General features: G+C 27.0%; 2 protein-coding genes across 2 annotated transcripts in view; both read left to right on the forward strand.

Moving 5' to 3' along the window:
- The first annotated feature begins 1,597 nt into the window (after nt 1-1,597).
- LOC142233615 (putative phosphatidate phosphatase) lies at nt 1,598-2,788 on the forward strand. The gene has a single exon (XM_075304604.1). It carries the CDS (start codon nt 1,835-1,837, stop codon nt 2,786-2,788), a length of 954 nt encoding a protein of 317 aa, XP_075160719.1. The 5' UTR covers nt 1,598-1,834.
- An 11,035-nt stretch (nt 2,789-13,823) lies between these two features.
- LOC142233406 (putative phosphatidate phosphatase) overlaps nt 13,824-25,985 on the forward strand; it is a 33,612-nt gene continuing 21,450 nt past the window's right edge. The window contains exon 1 of the mRNA XM_075304304.1: nt 13,824-14,670. The gene's annotated coding sequence lies outside the window, so the exon portion shown is untranslated. The remainder of the gene's footprint in view (nt 14,671-25,985) is intronic.

Raw genomic sequence — 25,985 nt, forward strand, 5'->3', positions numbered from 1 at the left:
GACAAAATTTTCTATAGAAATAAAATTTTGCCAAAATGTTCTACAAAAATGGATATTTGACCAAATTTTCTATAGAAATAAAATTTTGAAAAATTTTCTATAGAAATAAAATTTAGACAGGATTGTCTATAGAAATAAATTTTTGATAAAATCTTCTCTAGAAATAAAATTTGGACAAAAATTTCTATAGAAATAAAATTTGGACAAAATTGTCTACAGAAATAAAACTTTGACAAAATTTTCTATAGAAATAAAATTTTGCAAAAATTTTCTATAGAAATAAGATTTTGACAAAATTTTCTGTCGAAATAAAATTTTGACAAAATTTTATATAGAAAAAAAAACTTTGGTAAAATAATAAAATTTTGAAAAAATTTTCTATATTTTTTATAAAAAAAATGGACATTTCCTTTAGAAATAAAATTTTAACAAAATTTTCTATAGATATAAGATGTTGACTAGGTTAGGTGGCAGCCCGATGTATCAGGCTCACTTAGACTATTCAGTCCATTGTGATACCACATTGGTGAACTTCTCTCTTATCACTGAGTGCTGCCCGATTCCATGTTAAGCTCAATGACAAGGGACCTTCTTTTTATAGCCGAGTCCGAACGGTGTTCCACATTGCAGTGAAACCACTTAGAGAAGCTTTGAAACCCTCAGAAATGTCACCACCATTACTGAGGTGGGATAATCCACCGCTGAAAAACTTTTTGGTGTTCGGTCGAAGCAGGAATCGAACCCACGACCTTGTGTATGCAAGGCGGGCATGCTAACCATTGCACCACGGTGGCTCCCAAGATGTTGACTAAATTTTCTAAAAAAATAAAATTTTGATAAAATTTTCTACGAAAATAAAGTTTTGAGAAAATTTTCTATAGAAATAAAATTTCAGAAAATTTTCTATAGAAATACAATTTTGGTAAAAGTTTCTATAGAAATAAAATTTTGGCAAAAGTTTCTATAGAAATAAAATTTTGACAAAATTTTCAATAGAAATAAAATTTTGACTAAATTTTCTATAGAAATAAAATTTATGACCAAATTTTCTATGGGAATAAAAATTTACACAAATTATCTATAGATATAAAAATTTTATAAAATTTTTCTATTTGGTAGTTTTTGGTAAAATTTTGCTTGTTTTGTTGTTTTGGCAAGCGTGATCCCAATTCGCCAAGACCACCTTTTCTTTAACCATCTCCGTTCTATATAATGATGATTCACTATGACAGAAATAGGCTAAAAACAGGGGGCATCAACTTATTACGGTTTAAAAAATTACTGGCATATTTTCTTTAGATAATAGCAAATCAATGAGCATAACCAACGATTAATAGTTAACAACTTAACGTTTTTTAGGGTTTTTGTTCAAAGACGAAAAAACTGGAAGATTAACTAACATCATCATCATCCGGTTAAAAGACATAAGAATGAATATTTTAGCATTTTAAATAGCCCCCGCTGCCTCAGAAAGCTATCAACATATACGAATTCTCCATAAGCCAAATAAAAACAAATTAAAAACATACAAATTTGTCAAAATTCCAGAGGGGCTAGGGAGGGATCTTTAGTCTACTAAGAGATGAAACGAAAATTGAAACAAACAAAATGAACCTTAAATATTGAAATTTTGAAAAAGCTGACAAAATCTTAAACTAGTTTTGATCGAACGCTTAAGACGGATGGACAACCGGTAAAAAAAAATAACGAAACATATCAACAAATTTTTTGAAATAAAAAATTAAAACGCGAGTGTTTAAAGTAATTTGGAAATTTTCCCTATAGAATCTATGTAAAATCTCTTTTGAAAAACCAAAGGCCTAAATTACCAAAAATGAGTTGCTGTAATAATCCCAATACCCGCCTCTTAATGCGTCTCATCGTGGATATTTTATTGCTCTCTAGTGTTTTCACTGTGGCCCTGATTATCCTGCCACAGTTGCTAAGGACCAGATATCGCGGTTTCTTTTGTGGCGATGAATCCATAGCTTATCCCTTTAAACAGGAGACTTTATTGAAACGCATTCATGTGACCATACTGGTGATTGCCATACCTGCAGCTATGGTCATCATCATAGAAATGTTACGCGTTACATTTCCGGCTCCGAAATCTTCTACCTCAACGGCTAAGATAGGACACGTGCCAAAACCACCACAGCGTTATGTGTTTGTGGGAGTTCGCATACCCACTTTTGTCAGCGAGTGCTACAACATCATGGGCGTCTACCTGTTTGGTCTTGCCTTGGTTTTAATTGCCAGCAGCTGTACAAAACATTTCACGGGCCGCCTTGCTCCCTATTTTATGGATGTGTGTCAACCCCTGATGCCAGCCAATGTGACAGCCTGCTCGGATCCCTCGCATTTTGGCCGTTTTATTGAATATTACACCTGCTCCTCGCTGACCATAACTCCCCATCTCATGAATACAATGCGTCAATCATTTCCCAGCACCCATTCGGCTACAACGGCATATGCCATGTTTTTCCTGGCCATTTATATGCAGGTTCGTCTCAAGACGGGATGGATGAAACTATGGCGTTGCCTTATGCAATTCTGCGCTATTGTCATTGCCATTTTGGTGGCTTTGGAACGTGTGGGCTCGTATCGGCATCATTGGACTGATGTGGCCATGGGTATTTTCATGGGTGCCCTTATGGCCTTCTTTATGACCATGTATGTGTCGCCGCTCTTCAAAAAGGTACCCATCAAAGTGAGAAGAATTCGTGATGATACCTCAAATATGTATGGCTATTACACAGTAATGCCTAAACCACGGTATTTTGTCTAGTCCAAGGATACATCTAAGTGATTTTTATATTTAAGTATAGACGATCTTTTTAAGTTATGTAAATAAAAGATAAGAATTTTAGTTTTCAAAACAACAGAGAACAAAAAAATTACATTTATTTGGGATGCATTAGATGGTAAGAAGCATGGAACGAAAAGAACGGTTACTAAACACGGTTACCACTGGTGCTATCGAAATTTTAAGAACAAATCAAAAATAAATCAAAAAATTTTATTTTGAAATTTTTGATCAAATTTTTGGTAAAATTTTACTTCTATAGAAATTTTTGCCAACATTTTATTTCTATAGAAAATTTTGTCAAAAATTTTATTTCTATAGAAAATTTTGCCAATTAATTTAATGAAAAGTTTCTCAAAATCTTATTTCTATGCAAAGTTTTATCAAAATCTTATTTTTAATGAAAATTTTATAAAATTGTTAGTTCTATAAAAATTTTTGTCAAAATTTTAATTCTATAGAACATTTTGCCTAAATTTTGGTTCTATATATAATTTTATCAAAATTTTATTTCTATGGAAAATTTTATCAAAATTTTATTTCTATAGAAAATTTTGTCGAAATTTTATTTCTATAGAAAATTTTGTCAAAATTTTATTTCTATAGAAAATTTTGTCAAAATTTTATTTCTATAGAAAATTTTGTCAAAATTTTATTTCTATAGAAAATTTTGTCAAAATTTTATTTCTATAGAAAATTTTGTCAAAATTTTATTTCTATAGAAAATTTTGCCAAAGTTTTATTTCTATAAAAAATTTTGCCAAAAATTTTATTTCTACAGAAAATTTTGTAAAAATTTTATTTCTATAGAAAATTATGTAAAAATTTTATTTCTATAAAAAATTTTGCCAAAAATTTTATTTCTATAGAAAATTTTGTAAAAATTTTATTTCAATAGAAAATTTTGTCAACATTTTATTTCCATACAAAATATTGTTTTTATAAAAAATTTTGCCAAATGCAAATTTCTATCGAAAAGTTTGCCGAAATTTTATTTCTATAAAAAATTTTGCCAATTTTTTTTTCTATGAAAATTTTCTCAAAATTGTATTTCTATAGAAACTTTTATCAACATTGTAATTCTATAGAAAATTTTGCCAATTTCTTTTACGAAAATTTTCTCAAAATCTTATTTCTATGCAAAGTTTTATCAAAATCTTATTTTTATGGAAAATTTTGTCGGATTGTTATTTCTATAAAAAATTTTGTCAAAATTTTAATTCTATAGAACATTTTGCCTAAATTTTATTTCTATAGAAGATTTTATCAAAATTTTATTTCTATAGAAAATTTTATCAAAACTTTATTTCTATAGAAAATTTTACCAGCAGTTTTATTTCTATAGAAAATTTTGCCAAACTTTTATTTCTATAAAAAATTTTGCCAAAAATTTTATTTCTATAGACAATTTTGTAAAAATTTTATTTCTATAGAAAATTTTGCCATTTTTTATCTATAGAAAATTTTGCCAATATTTTTTCTATGAAAATTTTCTCAAATTTTTATTTCTATTCAAAGTTTTATCAAAATTTTATTTCTATAAAAAATTGCACCATTTTTTATAGAAAATTATGCCATAATTTAATTTCTATAGAAAATGTTGCAAACATTTTATTTCTATAGAAAATTTATTTCTATAGAAAAAATGTTGCCAAAAATTTTATTTCAATAGAAAATTTTGTCAACATTTGATTTCCATACAAAATATTATTTATATAAAAAATTTTGCAAAATGCTTATTTCTATAGAAAATTTTGCCAAAATTTTATTTCTATAGAAAATGTTGCCAATTTTTATACCCTTCACCACTACTGTGGTACAGGGTATAATAAGTTTGTGCATTTGTATGTAACGCCAAGAAGGAAAAGTCTGAGACCCATCGTTTAGTATACCGATCGTCTTAGAATTAAATTCTGAGTCGATTTAGCGATATCCGTCTGTCTGTCTGTCCGTCTGTCTGTCTGTCTGTTGATGTATTTTTGTGTGCAAAGTACAGCTCGCAGTTTTAGTCCGATTGTCCTAAAATTTGGTATAGGGTCCTGTTTCGGCTCAAAGACGATCCCTATTGATTTTGGAAAAAATCGGTTCAGATTTAGATATAGCTGCCATATATATTTTTCACCGATCTGGTCATAATTGGCGTGTATATCAACCGATCTTCCTCAAATTCCGTACATCCGAATATTTTATGAGTCTCGAAAAACTTGCAAAATATCAGTCAAATCGGTTCAGATTTAGATATAGCTCCCATATATAGCTTTCGCCCGATTTACACTCATTTGCCCACAGAGGCCAATTTTTTGCTCCGATTTAGTTGAAATTTTGCACAGGGAGTAGAATTAGCATTGTAGCTATGCGTGTCAAATTTGGTTGAAATCGGTTCAAATTTAGATGTAGCTCCCATATATAGCTTTCGCCCGATTTACACTCAAATGACCACAGAGGCCAATTTTTTGCTCCGATTTCGTTGAAATTTTGCACAGGGAGTATAATTAGCATTGTAGCTATGCGTGCCAAATTTGGTTGAAATCGGTTCAGATTTAGATATATCTCCCATACATAGCTTTCGCCCGATTTACACTCATATGACCGTAGAGGCCAATTTTTAACTCCGATTTAGTTGAAATTTTACACAGGGAGTAGAATTAGCATTGTAGCTATGCGTGCCAAATTTGAAATCGGTTCAGATTTAGATATAGCTCCCATATATATGTTTTTCTGATTTCGACAAAAATGGTCAAAATACCAACATTTTCCTTGTAAAATCGCCACTGCTTAGTCGAAAAGTTGTAAAAATGACACTAATTTTCCTAAACTTCTAATGCATATATATCGAGCGATAAATCATAAATAAACTTTTGCGAAGTTTCCTTAAAATTGCTTCAGATTTAAACGTTTCCCATATTTTTTTACTAACATTGTGTTCCACCCTAGTGCATTAGCCGACTTCAATTTTGAGTCTATAGATTTTGTAGAAGTCTATCAAATTCTGTCCAGATCGAGTGATATTTAAATGAATGTATTTGGGACAAACCTTTATATATAGCCCCCAACACATTTGACGGATGTGATATGGTATCGAAAATTTAGATCTACAAAGTGGTGCAGGGTATATTATAGTCGGCCCCGCCCGACTTTAGACTTTCCTTACTTGTTTTTCTATGAAAATTTTCTCAAAATCTTATTGCTATTCAAAGTTTTATCAAAAATTTTTAATACCCTCCACCATAGGATGGGGGTATTTTAACTTTGTCATTCCGTTTGTAACACATCGAAATATTGCTCTAAGACCCCATAAAGTATACATATTCTGGGTCGTTGTGAAATTCTGAGTCGATCTGAGTATGTCCGTCCGTCCGTCCGTCCGTTTGTTGAAATCACGTTAACTTCCGAACGAAACAAGCTATCGACTTGAAACTTTGCAAAAGTAGTTGTTATGGATGTAGATCGGATGGTATTGCAAATGCGCCATATCGGTCCACTTTTACGTGTAGCCCCCATATAAACGGGCCCCAAAATTTTGCTTGCGATTGCTCTAAGAGATGCAAATTTCATCCGATCCGGTTGAAATTTGGTACATGGTGTTATTATATGGTCTGTAACAGCCATGCAAAAATTGCTCCACATCGGTCCATAATTAAATATAGCCCCTATATAAACAGACCCCAAAATTTGGTTTGAGATTGCTCTAAGAGAAGCAAATTTCATCCGATCCGGCTGAAATTTGGTACATGGTGTTATTATATGGTCTCTAACAACCATGCAAAAATTGGTTTGGTTCCTACTTACCCCATATAAAATGATCGCCAGATTTGACCTCCGGAGCCTCTTGGAAGACCAAAATTCATCTGATTCAGTTGAAATTTGATACGTGGTGCTAATATATGGCCTCAAACACCCATGCAAAAATTGGTCGAAATCGGTCAATAATTATATATAGGCCCCATATAAACCGATCCCCCGATTTGACTTGCGGAGTCTCTAAGAGAAGAAAATTTCATCCGATCCGGTGCCTTTTGGGGAAGCAAAATTCATCCGATCTTGTTGAAATTTGGTACGTGGTGGTAGTATATGATATTTAACAACCATGCCAAAAGTGCTCCATATCAGTCCATAATCATATATAGCCCCCATATAAACCGATCCCGAGATTTAGGTTTGGAGCCTCTTGGAGGAGCAAATTTCATCCGAGTCAGTTGATATTTGGTACATTGTTCTAGTATATGGCCGTTAACAACCGTGCCTAACTAGGTCCATATCGGTCTATATATAGCCCTCAGATAAATGGATCCGCAATCACAAAAAGATTGGTCCATATCAAGTTCATAATTGTATATATCCCCCATATAAGCGACCCCATATTTCAATTCTGGCTCTCTACGTACCGTGCAAAAGTCCATATCGATTCGTAATTATTTGTAGACTTACCTATACATACCTTTTTTGTTTAATATACACAGTCTCACATAAGTTTACATACCCTTGATGTTTTTACCTTATAACTAAACATGTTTCTTGTTGTTGTTTATAATCCAGACTAAAAAAATATTCTTGAAAATTGACAAATACTTTGTTTTTCAAATTAATTTACAAAATCTAAAGCATATGTATGCATATTTTATTATATTTTATTAATTAAAGGAAATACAATTTCTTAAACCGTATGTAAACTTGTGTAAGACTGTGTATACCACTTATGGACTAACTCACAATTTAGAAAACGATGTTAAGAAGTTTTAAGATACCACAACCCAAGTAATTCGATTGTAGATGACAGTATTTCGTAGAAGTTTCTACGCAATCCATGGTGGAGAGTACATAAGATTCGGCCTGGCCGAACTTACAGCCCTATATACTTGTTTTTACAGAAAATTTTATCAAAATTTTATTTCTATAAAAAAGCTTACCAATTTTTTTCTATAGAATATTTTGCCATAATTTAATTTCTATAGAAAAGGTGGCAAAAATTTTATTTCTATAGAAAATGTTGGCAAATGTTGTTTCTATAGAAAAATTTTGCTAAGATTTTATTTCTATCGAAAATTTTGCTAAAATTTTATTTCTATAGTTAATTTTGCCGCAATGTTTACTTGTATAGAAAATTTTGTCAAAATTTTATTTCTATTGAAAATTTTATCAAAATTTTATTTCTATAGCAACTTTTGCCAAAGTTTTATTTCTATAGAAAATTTTGCCAAAAATTTTATTTCTATACAAAATTTTGTGAAAATTTTATTTCTATAAACATTTTTGCCAAAATTTTATTTCTATAGAAAATTTTGTCAAAATTTAATTTGTATAGAAAATTTTGCCAAAATTTTAGTTCTAGAGAAAATTTTGTCCAAATTTTATTTCTAAAGAAAATTTTGCCAAAATTGAATTTCTTTAGAAAAAATTTTAAATCAAAACCATTTAAATGGCCTGTAAAAATATGTCTATTTAAAAATTTCATATTGTATTTATGTCATTATTTTCAATGCTCAATATCGAATTGCATAATTATGCAATTATAGGCTTATATGAATTTCCACTTGAAATTTTCAGCACATAGCTTAAATTTCATAATCTGACAATTGACAAATGCCGGCTGCTGTTCGTAACTCCACCCTCCGCCATAAGTCTCACAAATTTCCAAATATATTTAAAACACTTGTCCCAACGTTTCGATTGTTGTTATTTTTCACTTTATGAATATTTTCGAGACTGTTGATGTTTGTCCAAACTTATGGATTTGGGTTTTCGATGTTTTTTTTTTTTTGTTTGTTTTATTTCAATTTTGTCTAGCATTTGCCTGGCTTTTAGGTGCGGTGGTATCTCCATTCAGGGTCGGTCATAAAACCGTTGAAGTGGGTCTTCCCACAAAGCAGCAGAAAATAACCAAACCAACAAACAATTAATCGAAAATCAAGTGTTGCTTTACAAGATTTAATCTCAAATAATCCAGCTAAGTGCTCATTAATAACTTTCAAGACAAATGTAAAAGATTTTAATGGACTAATTAACCAATGATCCAATAGCATAAGTACAACTTTGTTGCGATTTTATTTGTTTTCTTTTTTTGTTCAATATTAAAACAAAATACACTCCGTTGTCACCATAATGGATGGGTAAGAGTAAAGCTATTTCACATTGAATAAAGCTTTCATTGTGTGAAAGAAAACTTTATCGCTTTCATTTGTTTTTAAAGTGATCTTAAATTAAGCTTGGAATCGATATGAAATCCACTGGAATTCTAGTGCGTTAGAATTTTGGCAATGCTATAGCTTTTTTGTGAATATCGATAGTCGAACACTTGTTTGTTTGGGTAAAAGCTTAGGTTACCATATTGGTCCGTAGAATACAGCTAAGAATAAGCTTTTGGCAGTTATTTACACCATATCCATGAGCACTGAATTATGAGTATAGACCTTATGACTATGTAACTACAGAATATGTCACACCAAATTCTTTGAAAAATATATTTTTATTAATTAATTAATTAATTTCTGTACCCAAGTGATATATGCTTCATAGTTCCTTAGCCTCCATACAAACCTCTCCCCAGATGTGACTCGAGCCAAAAAAAATCTCCAAAATTTTAAGAAAATTTTACCAAAAAACTAGCAAACAAAAATATCTTATTTTTCCGTGTTTGATCAATTTTTTGTAGTTATTATCACAAAAACTATTTATTAGGATTTATTACTTTATTTTAATATTGACTTCTACCACATATAGTCAAAATTTTATTTTGTTTAAATTTTGCTTATGCAGAAAAATTCGTTTCCTATAGAAAATTTTGCTAAAATTTTATTTCTATAGAAAATTTTGTAAAAAGTATATTTTTTATTTATTTTTTTTCGTCAAAATTTTATTTCTATAGAAAATTTTGTTAAAATTTTGATTCCATAGAAATTTTTTCAAAATTTAATTTCTAGTGAAATTTTTTATTTTCAAAATTCCTACAGTAAGATTTTTTTCAAAATTTTATTTCTATAGAAAATTTTGTCAAAATTTTATTTGTATAGAAATTTTTTTCAAAATTTTATTTCTATAAAAAATTTTGTCAAAATTTTATTTCTATAAGAAATTTTGTCAAAAATTTTATTTCTATATGTTAGAAAATTTTGTTAAAATTTTGTCTCCTAAGAAATTTTTTCAAAATTTAATTTTTACTGAAATTTTTTATTTTCGAAATTCCTATAAAAAGAATTTTTTCAAAATTTTATTTCTATAGAAAATTTTGTCAAAATTTTATTTCTATAAGAAATTTTGTCAAAATTTTATTTCTATAAGAAATTTTGTCAAAATTTTATTTCTATAAGAAATTTTGTCAAAATTTTATTTCTATAGAAAATTTTGTCAAAATTTTATTTCTATAAGAAATTTTGTCAAAATTTTATTTCTATAAGAAAATTTGTCAAAATTTTATTTCTATAAGAAATTTTGTCAAAATTGTATTTCTATAAGAAATTTTGTCAAAATTTTATTTCTATAAGAAATTTTGTCAAAATGTTATTTCTATAAGAAATTTTGTCAAAATTTTATTTCTATATGTTAGAAAATTTTGTTAAAATTTTGTCTCCTAAGAATTTTTTCAAAATTTAATTTCTATTGAATTTTTTTATTTTCAAAATTCGTATAAAAAGAATTTTTTCAATATTTTATTTCTATAGAAAATTTTGTCAAAATTTTATTTCTATAGAAATTTTTTTCAAAATTTTATTTCTATAAAAAATTTTGTCAAAATTTTATTTCTATAAGAAATTTTGTTAAAATTTTACTTCTATAGATTTTTTTTCAAAATTTGATGTATATAGAAAATTTTTTTCAAAATTTTATTTCTATAGAAAATGTTGTCAAAATTTTATTTCTATAGAAAATGTTGTCAAAATTTTTTTTCTATAAGAAGTTTTGTCAAAATGTTGTTTTCATAGAATTTTTTTCAAAATTTAATATCTATAGAAAAATTTTTTCTGAATAGAAAAAGAAATAGTTTTTTTTTAAATTTTATTTCTGTAGAATTTCTGTTTTTCAAAATTTTATTTCTATAGAAAATGTTGTCAAAATTTTATTTCTATAGAAAATGTTGTCAAAATTTTATTTCTATAGACAATTTAGTCAAATGTGTTTTCTACAGAAAATTTGTCAAAATTTTGTCAAAATTTTATTTCTATAAGAAATTTTGTCAAAATTTTATTTCTATAAGAAATTTTGTCAAAATTTTATTTCTATGAAAATTTTTTTCAAAATTTTATTTCTATAAGAAATTTTGTCAAAATTTTATTTCTATAAGAAATTTTGTTAAAATTTTACTTCTATAGATTTTTTTTTTTTTCAAAATTTTATTTATATAGAAAATTTTTTTCAAAATTTTATTTCTATAGAAAATGTTGTCAAAATTTTGTTTCTATAGACAATTTAGTCAAAATTTTATTTCTATAAGAAGTTTTGTCAAAATGTTGTTTTCATAGAATTTTTTTTTCAAAATTTAAATATCTATAGAAAAATTTTTTCTGAATAGAAAAAGAAATAGTTTTTTTTTCAAAATTTTATTTCTATAGAATTTCTGTTTTTCAAAATTTTATTTCTATAGAAAATGTTGTCAACATTTTGTTTCTATAGACAATTTAGTCAAATTTGTTTTCTACAGAAAATTTGTCAAAATTTTGTCAAAATTTTATTTCTATAAGAAATTTTGTCAAAATTTTATTTCTATAAGAAATTTTGTCAAAATTTTATTTCTATAAAAAATTTTTGTCAAAATGTTATTTCTATAAGAAATTTTGTCAAAATTTTATTTCTATATGTTAGAAAATTTTGTTAAAATTTTGTCTCCTAAGAAATTTTTTCAAAATTTAATTTCTATTGAAATTTTTTATTTTCAAAATTCCTATAAAAAGAATTTTTTCAAAATTTTATTTCTATAGAAAATTTTGTCAAAATTATAGTTTTATAAAAAATTTTTTCAATATTTTATTTCGATAGAAAATTTTGTCAAAATTTTATTTCCATAGAAATTTTTTTTCAAAATTTTATTTCTATAAGAAATTTTGTCAAAATTTTATTTCTATAAGAAATTTTGTCAAAATTTTATTTCTATAAGAAATTTTGTTAAAATTTTATTTCTATAAGAAATTTTGTTAAAATTTTATTTATATAGAAATTTTTTTTCAAAATTTTATTTCTATAGAAAATGTTGTCAAAATTTTATTTCTATAGACAATTTAGTCAAAATTTTATTTCTATAAGAAGTTTAGTCAAAATGTTGTTTTCATAGAATTTTTTTTCAAAATTTGATATCTATAGAAATTTTTTTTCAGAATAGAAAAAGAAAGTTTTTTTTTTTTAAATTTTATTTCTATAGAATTTCTGTTTTTCAAAATTTTATTTCTATAGAAAATGTTGTCAAAATTTTATTTCTATTGACAATTTAGTCAAATTTGTTTTCTACAGAAAATTTGATTTTTATAGAAAAATTTGTCAAAACTTTATTTCTATAGAAAATTTTGTAAAAAAGTATTGTCAAATTTTTATTTCTATTGAAGCTTTTGTCACAATTTCATTTCTATAGAAAATTTTATCAAAATTTTATTTCTTAGAAAATTTTATCAAAATTTTATTTCTATAGAAAATTTTGTCGCAATTTTATTTCTATAAAAAATTTTGTCAACAGTTTATTTCTAATTTTGCAAACTTTTTACTTCTAGAGAAAATTTTGTGAATATTTTAGTGCTAGAGAAAATGTTATCACAATTTTCAACTGTTTAAATCAGTGTCTCCAAGAGAATAATATGTAAAATATCACCCTTTACATGGAAATGGGTAGGCAGTGCTTTGGAAATCAATTCATTGGATGCAGAGATATATTCCTTGGAAACAGTGTTTAATATTTAGAGACATATGTGACGTAAGACCTATCTTCCAATTGTCCACTCATTGACAGAGGTTTCTAATTTAATTAACGAATGCCTATAAGTCTAAAAAATATGCAAAGGGTTTCGGTTGAGTATAGTGTTTAATTAAGAGAATCCGTAGAAGAGTACTATGTGATGAAGAGATTGGCTTAAGAGAAAAAGAAAAAAAATAGCTTAATATGAAGAACAAATTTCTGTAAAACAAAGAAATTTCAACTAAAGGAAGGTTAGCTTTAGTTAGATATAAAGACAGCCTGTTAGTTTAGGCACATTTTGGCTACTCATTCTACACGCAAAAAAAAATTCTGATTCAATCACGAAATTAATTGATCCAATTAATTTTTTAATTGAAATGTCTTCAAACACAGAAATGATAGTTTTAATCAAAAAATTAACAATAACAAATGATCTTCTTTTGAAACCACTTAGTAAAGCTTTGAAAAACACAGAAATGCCACCAGAGAGAGGATAATCCCCTATTGAAAAGTACGCTAGATGACAATCCTATTGAAAATATAGTAAGAAAATATATAAGAAAATTTTATTTGGGCAAAGAAAAACAAGAAAAAAAATAAATCCTGCTAATGAATTTCCGAACTATATTAATAGCATCAAAAACAGAATAACAACCGAAACTAAGTACGATAAAAAATTTTTGGCGAATATTCGGCTATATTATTTTACTTATTTACACCTATACCACTGTATGGCGCCTAATTACGATTTTAATTCTCTCAAGAGACTCTCTTTTTTTTACAATTGCAGTAAGACGTCATCAATAATCAAGCCTAGCATTCACAATAACAACAACAGCGACATACAATGGCTTAATTTAACCACACCATATTATGGTGATTATCTTTATGAATACAACGACGACGATTAGTGGTGACGACCAATACAAGTAGCAACAACAAAACCTACAACATCTATTGGTGGTGTGTATATATGATTGAGTAGAAACGACCAAACTCAGTTGAGAGAATGGGGCATATAATCGACCCCAGACGGGTTAGTGAGGCATTAAAGTGTAATTTCATACATTAATCATACATCAAGACAAGCTTGACGAGATGACGACGGCAGCGGCGACAGAAATGGCAATTTATTAGTCGACTAACAGCAAACAGCTGGCCATAGAGTAGCGGGTGTAAAACAGACTTTTTGTATAGAATCACGACTTTAATAAAAGAAAGACGGAACAATTTAAAGAAGAGGTAGAAAAATATTAAAAAAATCTCAAACAGTGAAAACAACTTTAGTAAATTACAAAAAAAAAATACAACAAATATTTTTTATTAAACGTTCAAAAAAAAAAAAAAACGCATGTTGGAGAAATGCCTTTTCATTTCCATTTCAAATTCAGTGAATGCATCAATTGCATTTGCGAAGTGGGTCTTCGCATTTCAAGTACCACGCAAATCTTAAATAAATTTCCCAAAACAATTATACAGTGATGAACAAATTGAAGCTATTGTGTTCATTTAAAACGTCAAATGGTAAAAAATAAAAAAAAACGAAAAGAAAAATTAAATTCTCTCAAAATTTCTTCTTTGCGAAATAAAAACGTAATTGTTTACGCTTTAATTGTGGGCTGTGTATTCAATTTCTCTTTAGCCACTACAACTAAGGAAGACCATCAAAGCCTTACACAAAGATCTTTAAGTTAAAATATTTTTTTTTTAAACTAAAAACGAACACATACACTTTGAACATTTATAAATAATCGTGGATAATTATTTCAGTATTAATTAAGTGGAAAAACATTTTTTGTTGTGTTTTGTATTCATATCCATGCGAATTGCCTGCAAAAACTAAAGGAGGGAGATTCGTGCTAAAGAAAAAAATCAACTTAAAAGTGAAATGTTTGTTACTAAGCAATATAGGCATAACCATCGTATTAATCATAATTTCTAAAATACTTCCATGAGACATTGAAAACTACACTCGCTGTGGCATAGCATAAAGGTAAGAAAAAGCTAAGAAATTATAATTTCTTTTTAAACGAATTTTTTGGCAAACTAAAATCCTTTTTGGTTATTAGGTATTCTCAAAAAATCAAAAAAAATAATTTAAGCCGAATTTATTATACGAAAACAAGTATATATGGCCGTAAGTTTGGCCAGGCCGAATCTTATATACCCTCCACCATGGATAGCGTAGAAATTTCTACGAAAGACTGTCATCCACAATCGAATTACATCTTAAATCGTTTTCTAAATTGTGAGTTAGTCCATACGTGGTATATATTAGACAAAAAAGGTATGTGTAGGTAAGTCTACAAATAATTACGAATCGATATGGACTTTTGCACGGTACGTAGGGAGCCAGAATTGAAATATAGGGATCGCTTATATGGGTGCTATATACAATTATGAACTTGATATGGACCAATTTTTGTGTGATTGGTGATCGATTTATCTGAGGGCTATATATAACTATAGACCGATATGGACCTTGTTAGGCATGGTTGTTAACGGCTATATACTAGCACAATGTACCAAATTTCAACTGACTCGGTAGAAATTTGCTCCTCCAAGAGGCTCCAAAACCAAATCTCGGGATCGGTTTATATGGGGGCTATATACACACAAAGAAAATTTCATTAAAATTGAGCCAACGAAAATTTTTCATTGATATGACGAAACATTTTCATTAACACAATGAAAGTATTCGTTAATAGTACGAAATGTTACGTTGATTAAGAGAAAATTCGTCATAACAACGAAACATTTCGTTGTATTAACGAATTTGTTTCATTGGCTCACTTTTAATGACACATTTCGTTAATATAACGAAACTTTTTCTATTAGTGTATGATTATGGACTGATATGGACCACTTTTGGCATGGTTGTTAAATATCATATACTACCACCACGTACCAAATTTCAACCAGATCGGATGAATTTTGCTTTTCCAAATGGCACCGGAGGTCAAATCTGGGGATCGGTTTATATGGGTGTTATATATAATTATAGACTGATATGAACCAATTACTGCATGGTTGTTCGATACCATATACTAACATCACGTATCAAATTTCAACCGAATCGGATGAATTTTGCTCTTCCAAGGGGCTCCGGAGGTCAAATCTGGGGATCGGTTTATATGGGGGCTATATATAATTATGGACCGATTTCGACCACTTTTTGCATGGTCATTAGATACCATATACAAACACCACGTTCCAAATTTGAACCGGATCGGGGGAAATTTGCTTCTCTTAGAGTCTCCGCAAGCCAAATATGGGGATCGGATTATATGGGAGGTATGTATAATTATGGACCCATGTGGACCAATTTTTGCATGGTTGTTAAAGACCATATACTAACACCATGTACCAAATTTCAGCCGGATCGGATGAAATTTGCTTCTCTTAGAGGCTCCGAAAGCCAAATCGGGGGATCGGTTTATATAGGGGCTATATATAATTATGGACCAATGTGGACCAATTTTTTCATGGTTGTTAGAGACCACATACTAACACCATGTACCAAATTTCAGCCGGATCGGATGAAATTTGCGTCTCTTAGAGGGTCTGCAAGCCAAATTTGGGGGTCCGTTGATATGGGGGCTATACGTAAAAGTGGACCGATATGGCCCATTTGCAATACCATCCGACCTACATCAATTACAACTACTTGTGCCAAGTTTCAAGTCGATAGCTTGTTTCGTTCGGAAGTTAGCGTGATGTCAACAGACGGACGGACATGCTCAGATCGACTCAGAATTTCACCACGACCCAGAATATATATACTTTATGGGGTCTTAGAGCAATATTTCGATGTGTTACAAACGGAATGACAAAGTTAATATTCCCCCATCCTATGGCGGAGGGTATACAAAATTTTTAATCTTGGAGCGATGTAAAATTGCAGGTCGTTTCTATTTTCCCTTAAACTTTGGACTCATGGGTATAAGATTCTTATTAATCCTATTTTCCCAGGAATCTGTACACACCGAAACAAATGCCGGAGTTAAACTAACGCTAAATTTTACTTATTTTTATTGCAGAAAATATTTGTTTGTAGTTAAATTTTATTATTTTTTGCGAAATTTTCCACAGCCTAATGAAATGTTAGTTTTTTTTAAGTATGTCTCAAACATTTAAGGTTTTTTTTTTATTTTATAATGATTGTTTTAAATTATGACTTAAAACCATCATTATCTTACCTTTCACCCATAAACATAGATCAGCTGTTTACCAACATAAAAGGTCTTCCGGTGGCTCTGTAACATAAAAAGGTCGCCCGTTTCCTTTGTAACTAAAAGCAAATTAAGGCATTCATTGGAATTTTTCATAAACGTGGTGTTATTTTGGCATTCGGCCTATAAGTTGACATTATATGGCGGCCCAGAAAGAAACCATGAAATAGCTCGCCAATGATGAAAAAACTACTCCCTAGAAGAAGACTAACAACACTAAACACCCCAATGATAATGATGATGACGATGAGGATGACAAGCAAATGTTTAGGTTAATATACTTAGATTTGGTTTATTAAGATTAATGCTAACTGTCAATTAACTGCAAATGCACTTTAAGCTGCAGTTATAAAAATCGAATATTCTACACCCAAGACAACATCCAACGTAAGCCAATGTGGATGTGGTTGTTGAGATTTTTAATTTTTTTTTTTTTTTTTTTTGATTAAAATTTGTGGGGAGGGGTAGTAGAGTGTCACGGGAACAAATTCACTTTAGCCTATTGACATTTAATGTTGAGATGTTGGAGTAGGGGTCGCCACCACTGTCATCTGACCATTGTGACAATAATGACAATGGTTCTGATAAATGCATAACACAGTGGGTGCATAGATGATGAGAAAATTACATCAAGAGAGAAGAAGAGAACATTAATTTTTTTCTGAGGGATAATAACGGGTTTCTCGCTTAATTTCCCTCGTATTAAGCGAGAAACAGCTTGCGAGGGTATAAATCTTTAACTGGGATGCAGGGCTGCCAATTTTGCCGATTTATCGGCATTTTGACGATTTTTTCCTCACAAAATGGACAACTCCGATTTTTTTCCGATTTTAACGATATTAGACACATAGTTTATGGAGTTTAAGTTTTTACATTTTGAAGAAATTTTTGAAAATATTAAAATAAATTTGAAAAATGTTGGGAAAAAATTCGGAAACAGAACGTGGAGTACTTTGGCTTTTTGAGTTTTGTCAAAATTCGTACAAATAATCATGATTCTTCCAAACTCCACAGCAAACGTAGCCATTTTTAAGCAAAAAATTAAAATTAGATGATAGCTGGAGAATAATTCATTGGATGGAATATTCTGTTTAAAAAACAACCTAAAATAAAATAACTCAAATTGTTTTAATACCAAAATTGATAATGATTTACACAGAATGTGCAATAGAAACTTTTACTTATTATTATTATGATAAAATTCTAGTACGGTATAAAAAATAACCACTATAAAAATCACCTATTTTGGAAAACATGGGACTTTTTCTTTAGTTTCAAAATATATAATTAAAAATGTTACTCAATTAATAACAATATATTAGAAAAATAGATTTTTTATACAAAAATTACGAAATATTTTTGTTTAACAAAAAATGATTTTTATGGTAATGTTATTTGTATACAAAACTGATTTCTTTATTTACTTTGTTTTTAGTTTACCCAAAAAATACGTTTAACTTTAATATAATTTATATTGCCGATTTTTTGACGATTTTTAAAATGCAAGTGCCGATTATGACGATTTTTATCGAAAAAAGTGACGATTTTTCTTGAAATTTTATTGGCAGCCCTGCTGGGATGGGAGGGATGGAGAGTCTAAGTTTTGAATAAGTATAAATATTTTTTTTTTTTTCAAAAAAAAAAAAAATAGTCAATAACCGGGCTGAAAAAAATACGTAAAAAGTACTATAATATGCATTTACATTTCTTACTTTGAGTCACTGTGGTGCACTTGCTAGCTCGCTTTATTTAAGGCTCACTTAGACTATTCGAACTAGAAAGAGATTAAGTTCAATGATAATCCACTTATCATTGAGCTTACTAACAAAGAGAGAGAGAGAGAGTGACAAATTAGGGATTCCGTTAGGAATTCGGAGTTGCTAATAGAAAGAGACCAAATTAGTACACAAAGCTAGTGGAATACTAGCCTCGAGGGATTTGGTTTCTAATAAAAAGTGTTGTCCTAGTGTTACACTTAGGTTATGGTCTCATTAGTCAAATATTTGACCAAAATGAGTGTCAAACATTTTTCCAGAACCATTTTCAAATTATCTGGATATCGGTTTTGGAAAATAATTCTACCATGATGTTAATTATCCAATATGAGCTAAAAATGTTTGGTGGTTTGGCTGTAGCGACGAATTCTATTTTGATTTCTGTCAAATATTTGTCCCGTGTGACCATACCGTTAATTGGTAGAATTTTACCAAAAATGGTAGATTTTTTACTGTTTGGTAGATTTTCTATAGAAATAAAATTGTAAAACAATGTTATATAGAAATAAAATTTTCACAAAATTTTCCATACAAATAAAATTAAAAAAAAAAAATTCTATAGAAATAAAATTTGGAAAAATGTTATACAGGAATAAAATTTTCTATAGAAATGAACATTTGACAAAATTTTCTATAGAAATAAAATTTTGAAAACAAATTTCTATGGAAATAAAACTTTGACAAAGTTTTCTATAGAAATAAAATGTTTACTAAATTTTCTATAGAAATAAAACTTTGACAAAATTTTATATAGAAATAAAATTTTGAAAACAATTTTCTATGGAAATAAAATTTTGTAAAAATTTTATATACATACAAAAATGTTGACAAAATTTTCTGTAGAAATAAAATGTTGACAAAATTTGTATAGGAATAAAATTAAAAAAAAAACATATATAGAAATAAAATTTGAACAAAATTTTCTATAGAAATAAAATTTTGACAAAATTTTCTATTGGAATAATATTTTTAAAAAAATTTATATGGAAATAAAATTTTGACAATATTTTCTATATAAATAAAATTTTGACAAAATTTTCTATAGGAATAAAATTAAAAAAAAATTATATAGAAATAAAATTTGGACAAAATTTTCTATAGAAATAAAATTTTGACAAAATTTTCTATTGGAATAAAATTGTAAAAAAATTTATATAGAAATAAAATTTGGACAAAATTTTCTATAGGAATAAAATTAAAAAAAAAATTATATAGAAATAAAATTTGGACAAAATTTTCTATAGAAATAAAATTTTGACAAAACTTTCTATAGGAATAAAATTTTGAGAAAAAAATTATATAGAAATAATATTTTGACAAAATTTTCTATAGAAAAAAAATTTTGACAGAATTTTCTATAGAAATAAAATTTTGACAAAATTTTCTGTAGGAATAAAATATTGAGAAAAAAATTATATAGAAATAATATTTTGAAAAAAAATTTATATAGAAATAAAATGTGGACAAAATTTTCTATAGAAATAAAATTTTTACTAAATTTTCTATAGAAATAAAATTTGGACAAAATTTTCTATAGAAATAAAATTTTGACAAAATTTTCTATAGAAATAAAATTTTGACAAAATTTTCTATATAAATAAAATTTTGACAAAATATTCTATAGAAATAAAATTTGGGCAAAATTTTCTACAGAAATAAAATTTTGACAGAATTTTCTATAGAAATAAAATTTTGACAAAATTTTCTGTAGGAATAAAATTTTGAAAAAAAAATTATATAGAAATAATATTTTGAAAAAAAATTTATACAGAAATAAAATGTGGACAAAATTTTCTATAGAAATAAAATTTTTACTAAATTTTCTATAGAAATAAAATTTGGACAAAATTTTATATAGAAATAATATTTTGACAAAATTTTCTATAGAAATAAAATTTTGACAAAATTTTCTATATAAATAAAATTTTGACAAAATATTCTATAGAAATAAAATTTGGGCAAAATTTTCTACAGAAATAAAATTTTGACAGAATTTTCTATAGAAATAAAATTTTGACAAAATTTTCTGTAGGAATAAAATTTTGAGAAAAAAATTATATAGAAATAATATTTTGAAAAAAAAAATTTATATATAAATAAAATTTGGACAAAATTTTCTATAGAAATAAAATTTTTACTAAATTTTCTATAGAAATAAAATTTGGACAAAATTTTCTATAGAAATAAAATTTTTACTAAATTTTCTATAGAAATAAAATTTGGACAAAATTTTATATAGAAATAAAATTTTGACAAAATTTTCTATAGAAATAAAATTTTGACAAAATTTTCTACAGAAATAAAATTTTGACAGAATTTTCTATAGAAATAAAATTTTGACAAAATTTTCTGTAGGAATAAAATTTTGAGAAAAAAATTATATAGAAATAATATTTTGAAAAAAAATTTATATAGAAATAAAATTTGGACAAAATTTTCTATAGAAATAAAATTTTGACAAAATTTTCTATTGGAATATTTTTTAGAAAATTTATAAGAAATAAAATTTTGACAAAATTTTCTATAGGAATAAAATTTTGACAAAATGTTCTATAGGAATAAAATTTTGAGAAAAAACTTATATAGAAATAATATTTTGACAAAATTTTCTATAGAAATAAAATGTTGACAAAATTTTCTATAGAAATAAAAATGTGACAAAATTTTCTATAGGAATAAAATTTGGACAAAATTTTCTATAGGAATAAAATTTGGACAAAATTTTCTATAGAAATAAAATTTTGACAAAATTTTCTATTGGAATAATATTTAAAAAAAAGTATATAGAAATAAAATTTTGACAAAATTTGCTATAGAAATAAAATTTTGACAAAATTTTCTGTGGGAATAAAATTTTGACAAAATTTTCTATAGGAATAAAATTTTGACAAAATTTTCTATAGGAATAAAATTTTGAGAAAAAAATTATATAGAAATAATATTTTGACAAAATTTTCTATAGAAATAAAATGTTGACATAATTTTCTATATAAATAAAATGTTGACAACATTTTCCATAGAAAAAAAATTTGATAAAAATTTCTATAGAAATAAAATTTTGACAAAATATTCTATGGAAATAAAATTTTGACAAAATTTACTATAGAAATAAAATTTTGACAAAATGTACAACAGAAATAAAATTTTGACAACATAAGATTTTTTGTTTGGTAACAGAACATAAATGTAAATTTCATTAAACAAAGCCCATTCTACTAGAATGTTCAGCAACTCCGAATTCGCCTAGTATAAAAAAATTCTCATATTTTCCTAACTTGCCCCCACTGTTTATCCTCCAATCATTGGGCATGGCTCACAGCCAAGCAGCTTTGTGAATTATGAACAAGAATAGAGACAGCATGTTGCAGGTTCCATGGCTGAGCGCCATCACTTATTTCCATATTTATGCATGCATGAGTTGTAAACATAAACATTAAAGTTCAACTTTGATCGCAGAACGCGACTCTATCCCCAATGAATAACTGACCCATAGAAAATCTAGCAAGTGGAAAAAGTCATTCAGTGAGTAAGTGAGTGAGTTACTAGCTAAGTTCACAGAGAATGCTGTATAGTGGTCTGGTTGTATGGATGGATTGGATGTCTTTTGAATGGTGGGGGATGATCGTCGTTGATTAACCGTCAATTAGATTATAACAATTTTTATTAACGAGTGAAACTATGCATATGTGTGTATGTACGTAGTTTGCTTGCCTTTTTTTTTTGGACCAGAAAAAAATTTAATTAAAACTGAAAATGACTAAAAATTCATGTGATTGTTCTTAAAAAACGAACAATTCAAATTGTTGCCTTTTTGTCGTTGGTGCATTGAGTGCCTATAGTGCTATAGTTAGTTGGGAGTGAGCGTATAATTCCATTCCAAAACTTGAAAGGGGAAACATCACATCTTCCAACAAAAACTGACTTTCCCACTGCTGGTCATCCAGACATATTTTAATTAGTTTGAAAGTTATGAGCTAAATTTAGATTTGGTGCCACATATATCCAAGCACTACGACAACGTAATAGTCAATTTAGGGTAGTTTTTTTATTCATAAACTGGAGCGTTGGTATTAAAAAACCACATAATACTGGCATTTTAGTTTACGCTAAAGATGTATACATGACAATATGAAACGGGTTACGTCGACAATAAGGAAATGTACTTTATATAAGAAAAGGGATTAAAGATTTTTTATAGGGATTTTTTTATTCATATACTATAGAAAACATTAATCAGCCACGCTGATTTAATGTTTTCCTATAGAACAACTTATTCAGCCACGATTTGATAAAAATTTTTATAGAACAAAAATATTATTACTTTTGAAAAATAACATTAAAATTTTCTATACAAATAAAATTTTTATAAAATTTGCTATGGGAATACAATTTTGTATTGATTTTCTATAGAAATAAAATTTTAACAAAATTTCTCTCAAAATAAAACTTTGACAAAATTTTCTATAGAAATAAAATTTTAACAAAATTTTCTATAGAAATAAAATTTTAACAAAATTTTCTTTAGAAATAAAATTAGTAGAATCCCACGAAAAATGGTAAGATTTTTTACTTTTTTATAGATTGGTAGAATTCTTTATGGTTTGGTAGACTTTGCAAAATATTCCTCTCCTACTAAGAGGTACTTCAATTTACTAGTGCAATAAATGTAGCAATAGATTTTGTATAGATATAAAATGTTGATAATTGTTTTAAAGAAATAAAATTTATCAAAATATTCTTTGGAATTAAAATTTTATCAAAATTTTCTATAGAAATAAAATTTTAACAACAATTTTTATAGAATTAAAATTTTAACAAAATTTTCTTTAGAATCATAATTTTGACAGAAATAAAATTTTCTATACAATTAAGAGTTTGGTAAAATTTTCTATAGAAATAACATTTTGATAAAATTTTCTATAGAATTAAAATTGTGATAAAATTTTCTGTAGAATTAAAAATGTGATAAAGTTTTCTATAGAAATAAAATTTTCCTCAGAAAACGATTTTAAAAAAATTTTCTATACAATTAAAAGTTTAACACAATTTTCTACAGGAATAAAATTTTGACAAAATTTTATATAAAAGTAAAACTTTGAAAAAATTTTATATAGAAATAACATTTGGATAAACTTTTCTATAGAAATAAAATTTTAACAAAATTTTCTACAGAAATATAATTCTAACAAAATTTTCTATAGAAGTAAAATTTTGATAACATTTTACTTCTATAGAAATAAAATTTTAATAAAATTGTCTACAGCATAAAGTTTTGAGAAACTTTACTATAAATTAAAAGTTTGACAAAATATTCTACAAAAATAAACTTTTGACAAAATTTTCTATAGAAATAAAATTTTGAAAAATGTTCTGTAGAAATAATATTTTGAAAAAAAAAAAAACGTTATGTAGAATAACATTAGCATTTTTCATTGTTGCATTACATACCAGTTACCCTGTATATATCATTCTTCGTTGGAAATTTTCGACTTCTTGTGGCATGAATTTTATGGAAATATTTTTTTGTTTTGTTCTTAAAATTTTATTAAAATTTTATTTTATTTCTATAGAAATAAAATTTTAATAAAATTGTCTGCAGCATAAAGTTTTGAGAAACTTTACTATAAATTAAAAGTTTGACAAAATATTCTACAAAAATAAAATTTTGACAAAATTTTCTATAGGAATAAAATTTTGAAAAATGTTCTGTAGAAATAAAATTTTGAAAAAACGTTATGTAGAATAAAATTAGCATTTTTCTTTGTTGCATTATATACCAGTTACCCTGTATATATCATTCTTCTTTGGAGATTTTCGACTTATTGTGGCATGAATTTTATGGAAATATTTTTTTGTTTTGTTCTTAAAATTTTATTAAAATTTTATTTTATTAAAATTTTATTTCTATAGAAACATTGCAAAAACTAAAATACAAATAAAATTATAAAAGATGTTTTTCGAAGAAAAAATAATCATATTAACCACACAAATTTTATCAAAAACTTCAAAATAATGTTATTTAAATTTGGTAGATTTTTGGTACAATTTTCTTCAAATTTCTAAGGTTACAAAAGTCGCGTAGATAAACCGAATTGTGATGATGACTCGGCGCTAATAAAATCACGCATTTGTCAAATAATTTGTTTACTTTTAATAAATACCATATTTGTGTACATACTCTGTGCATACCTTTTCCCTTTTAATTCCTTATAAAAAAAATAACAACAGAGTAAATAGCAAATCAGAATAACAATAACAACATTGGCACAACATACGTACGTGACGTGCCGCCGTACCTGTTTTTCTGTCTGTGTTGTTTTAGATGGCGATGATTCAGAGAACAACAACAACAAACAACGTATGTAGAGAATCAACTAAATACCTTTAAAGAGACTTATATTAACAAGAGGTCTCGTTTAAATATTGTAGGTTTACGTGAATCCACTTTCTATCGGCTATCCTGTATAATTGAATATTCATAGTTGAATATTCGTTTTAATCTATTTTACTTATTTTTTTAAAACTCAAAATCGAATTTATTGTTTAAACTTTGCTTTGTATAACAAAATTAGTTTATACTTCTCTCCTCTGATACATACAACAACAAATGTATGTTGTATGGTAACCTGTTTCTATTTCAAATCTCATTTTGCTTTACCGTTTAAGTTTATAGCTTACCTTTGTTTGCATTGTATTGATGCTTTGGTAGACGATGGCATTGTTGGGTGTTGGGCATATGATAGAGTGGCATTATATAAAAATCACAATAAAATAAATAACATAGTAATAATGTTAAACAAATAGTTATGGAAATGTGTGTATGTATATTTATTTATATGGGAGACATTAGACGAACGAATAAACGCAGAGTTTTGCAAGAATTTATGATTGCTTTTTTACATTTTTCACTCACTCGCGCACTCACGAAATTGATAACACAAAAGCTTAATTTTATATATGACAAAATACCGGCAATAAAACATAAAAATAAACACGCGCACGGAGAAAAAAAAAACAAACTACTTTTATTTAAAGTACTGGCAAACTTTTTTTTTAAATATTTAATAAAAGTAATAGCGGAGATAAGAAAGAAAATGTGGCTAAGTACATAGCCATTTAAGAAGAAGAGGTGTGATGAACTGATTGCCATATGACAACTAAGGGCATAACTGTAATTTATTGATCAATATTCTCTCATGCTCTCTATTGACATTTAATGTCATCAGTGTAGGCTCTCATTTTATTTGCCTATTTATATCTCCCATTCTCTTTGTGCATTATTTATTGCATCATAGGTTATG

This window comes from Haematobia irritans, chromosome 4 (assembly GCF_050003625.1).
Source record: "Haematobia irritans isolate KBUSLIRL chromosome 4, ASM5000362v1, whole genome shotgun sequence".
NCBI classification, from domain to species: Eukaryota; Metazoa; Arthropoda; class Insecta; order Diptera; family Muscidae; genus Haematobia; species Haematobia irritans.

What these genes read in the sequence shown, in the direction of transcription:
- LOC142233615 (XM_075304604.1), top strand. Translation starts at nt 1,835, where the DNA reads ATGAGTTGCTGTAATAATCCCAATACCCGCCTCTTAATGCGTCTCATC.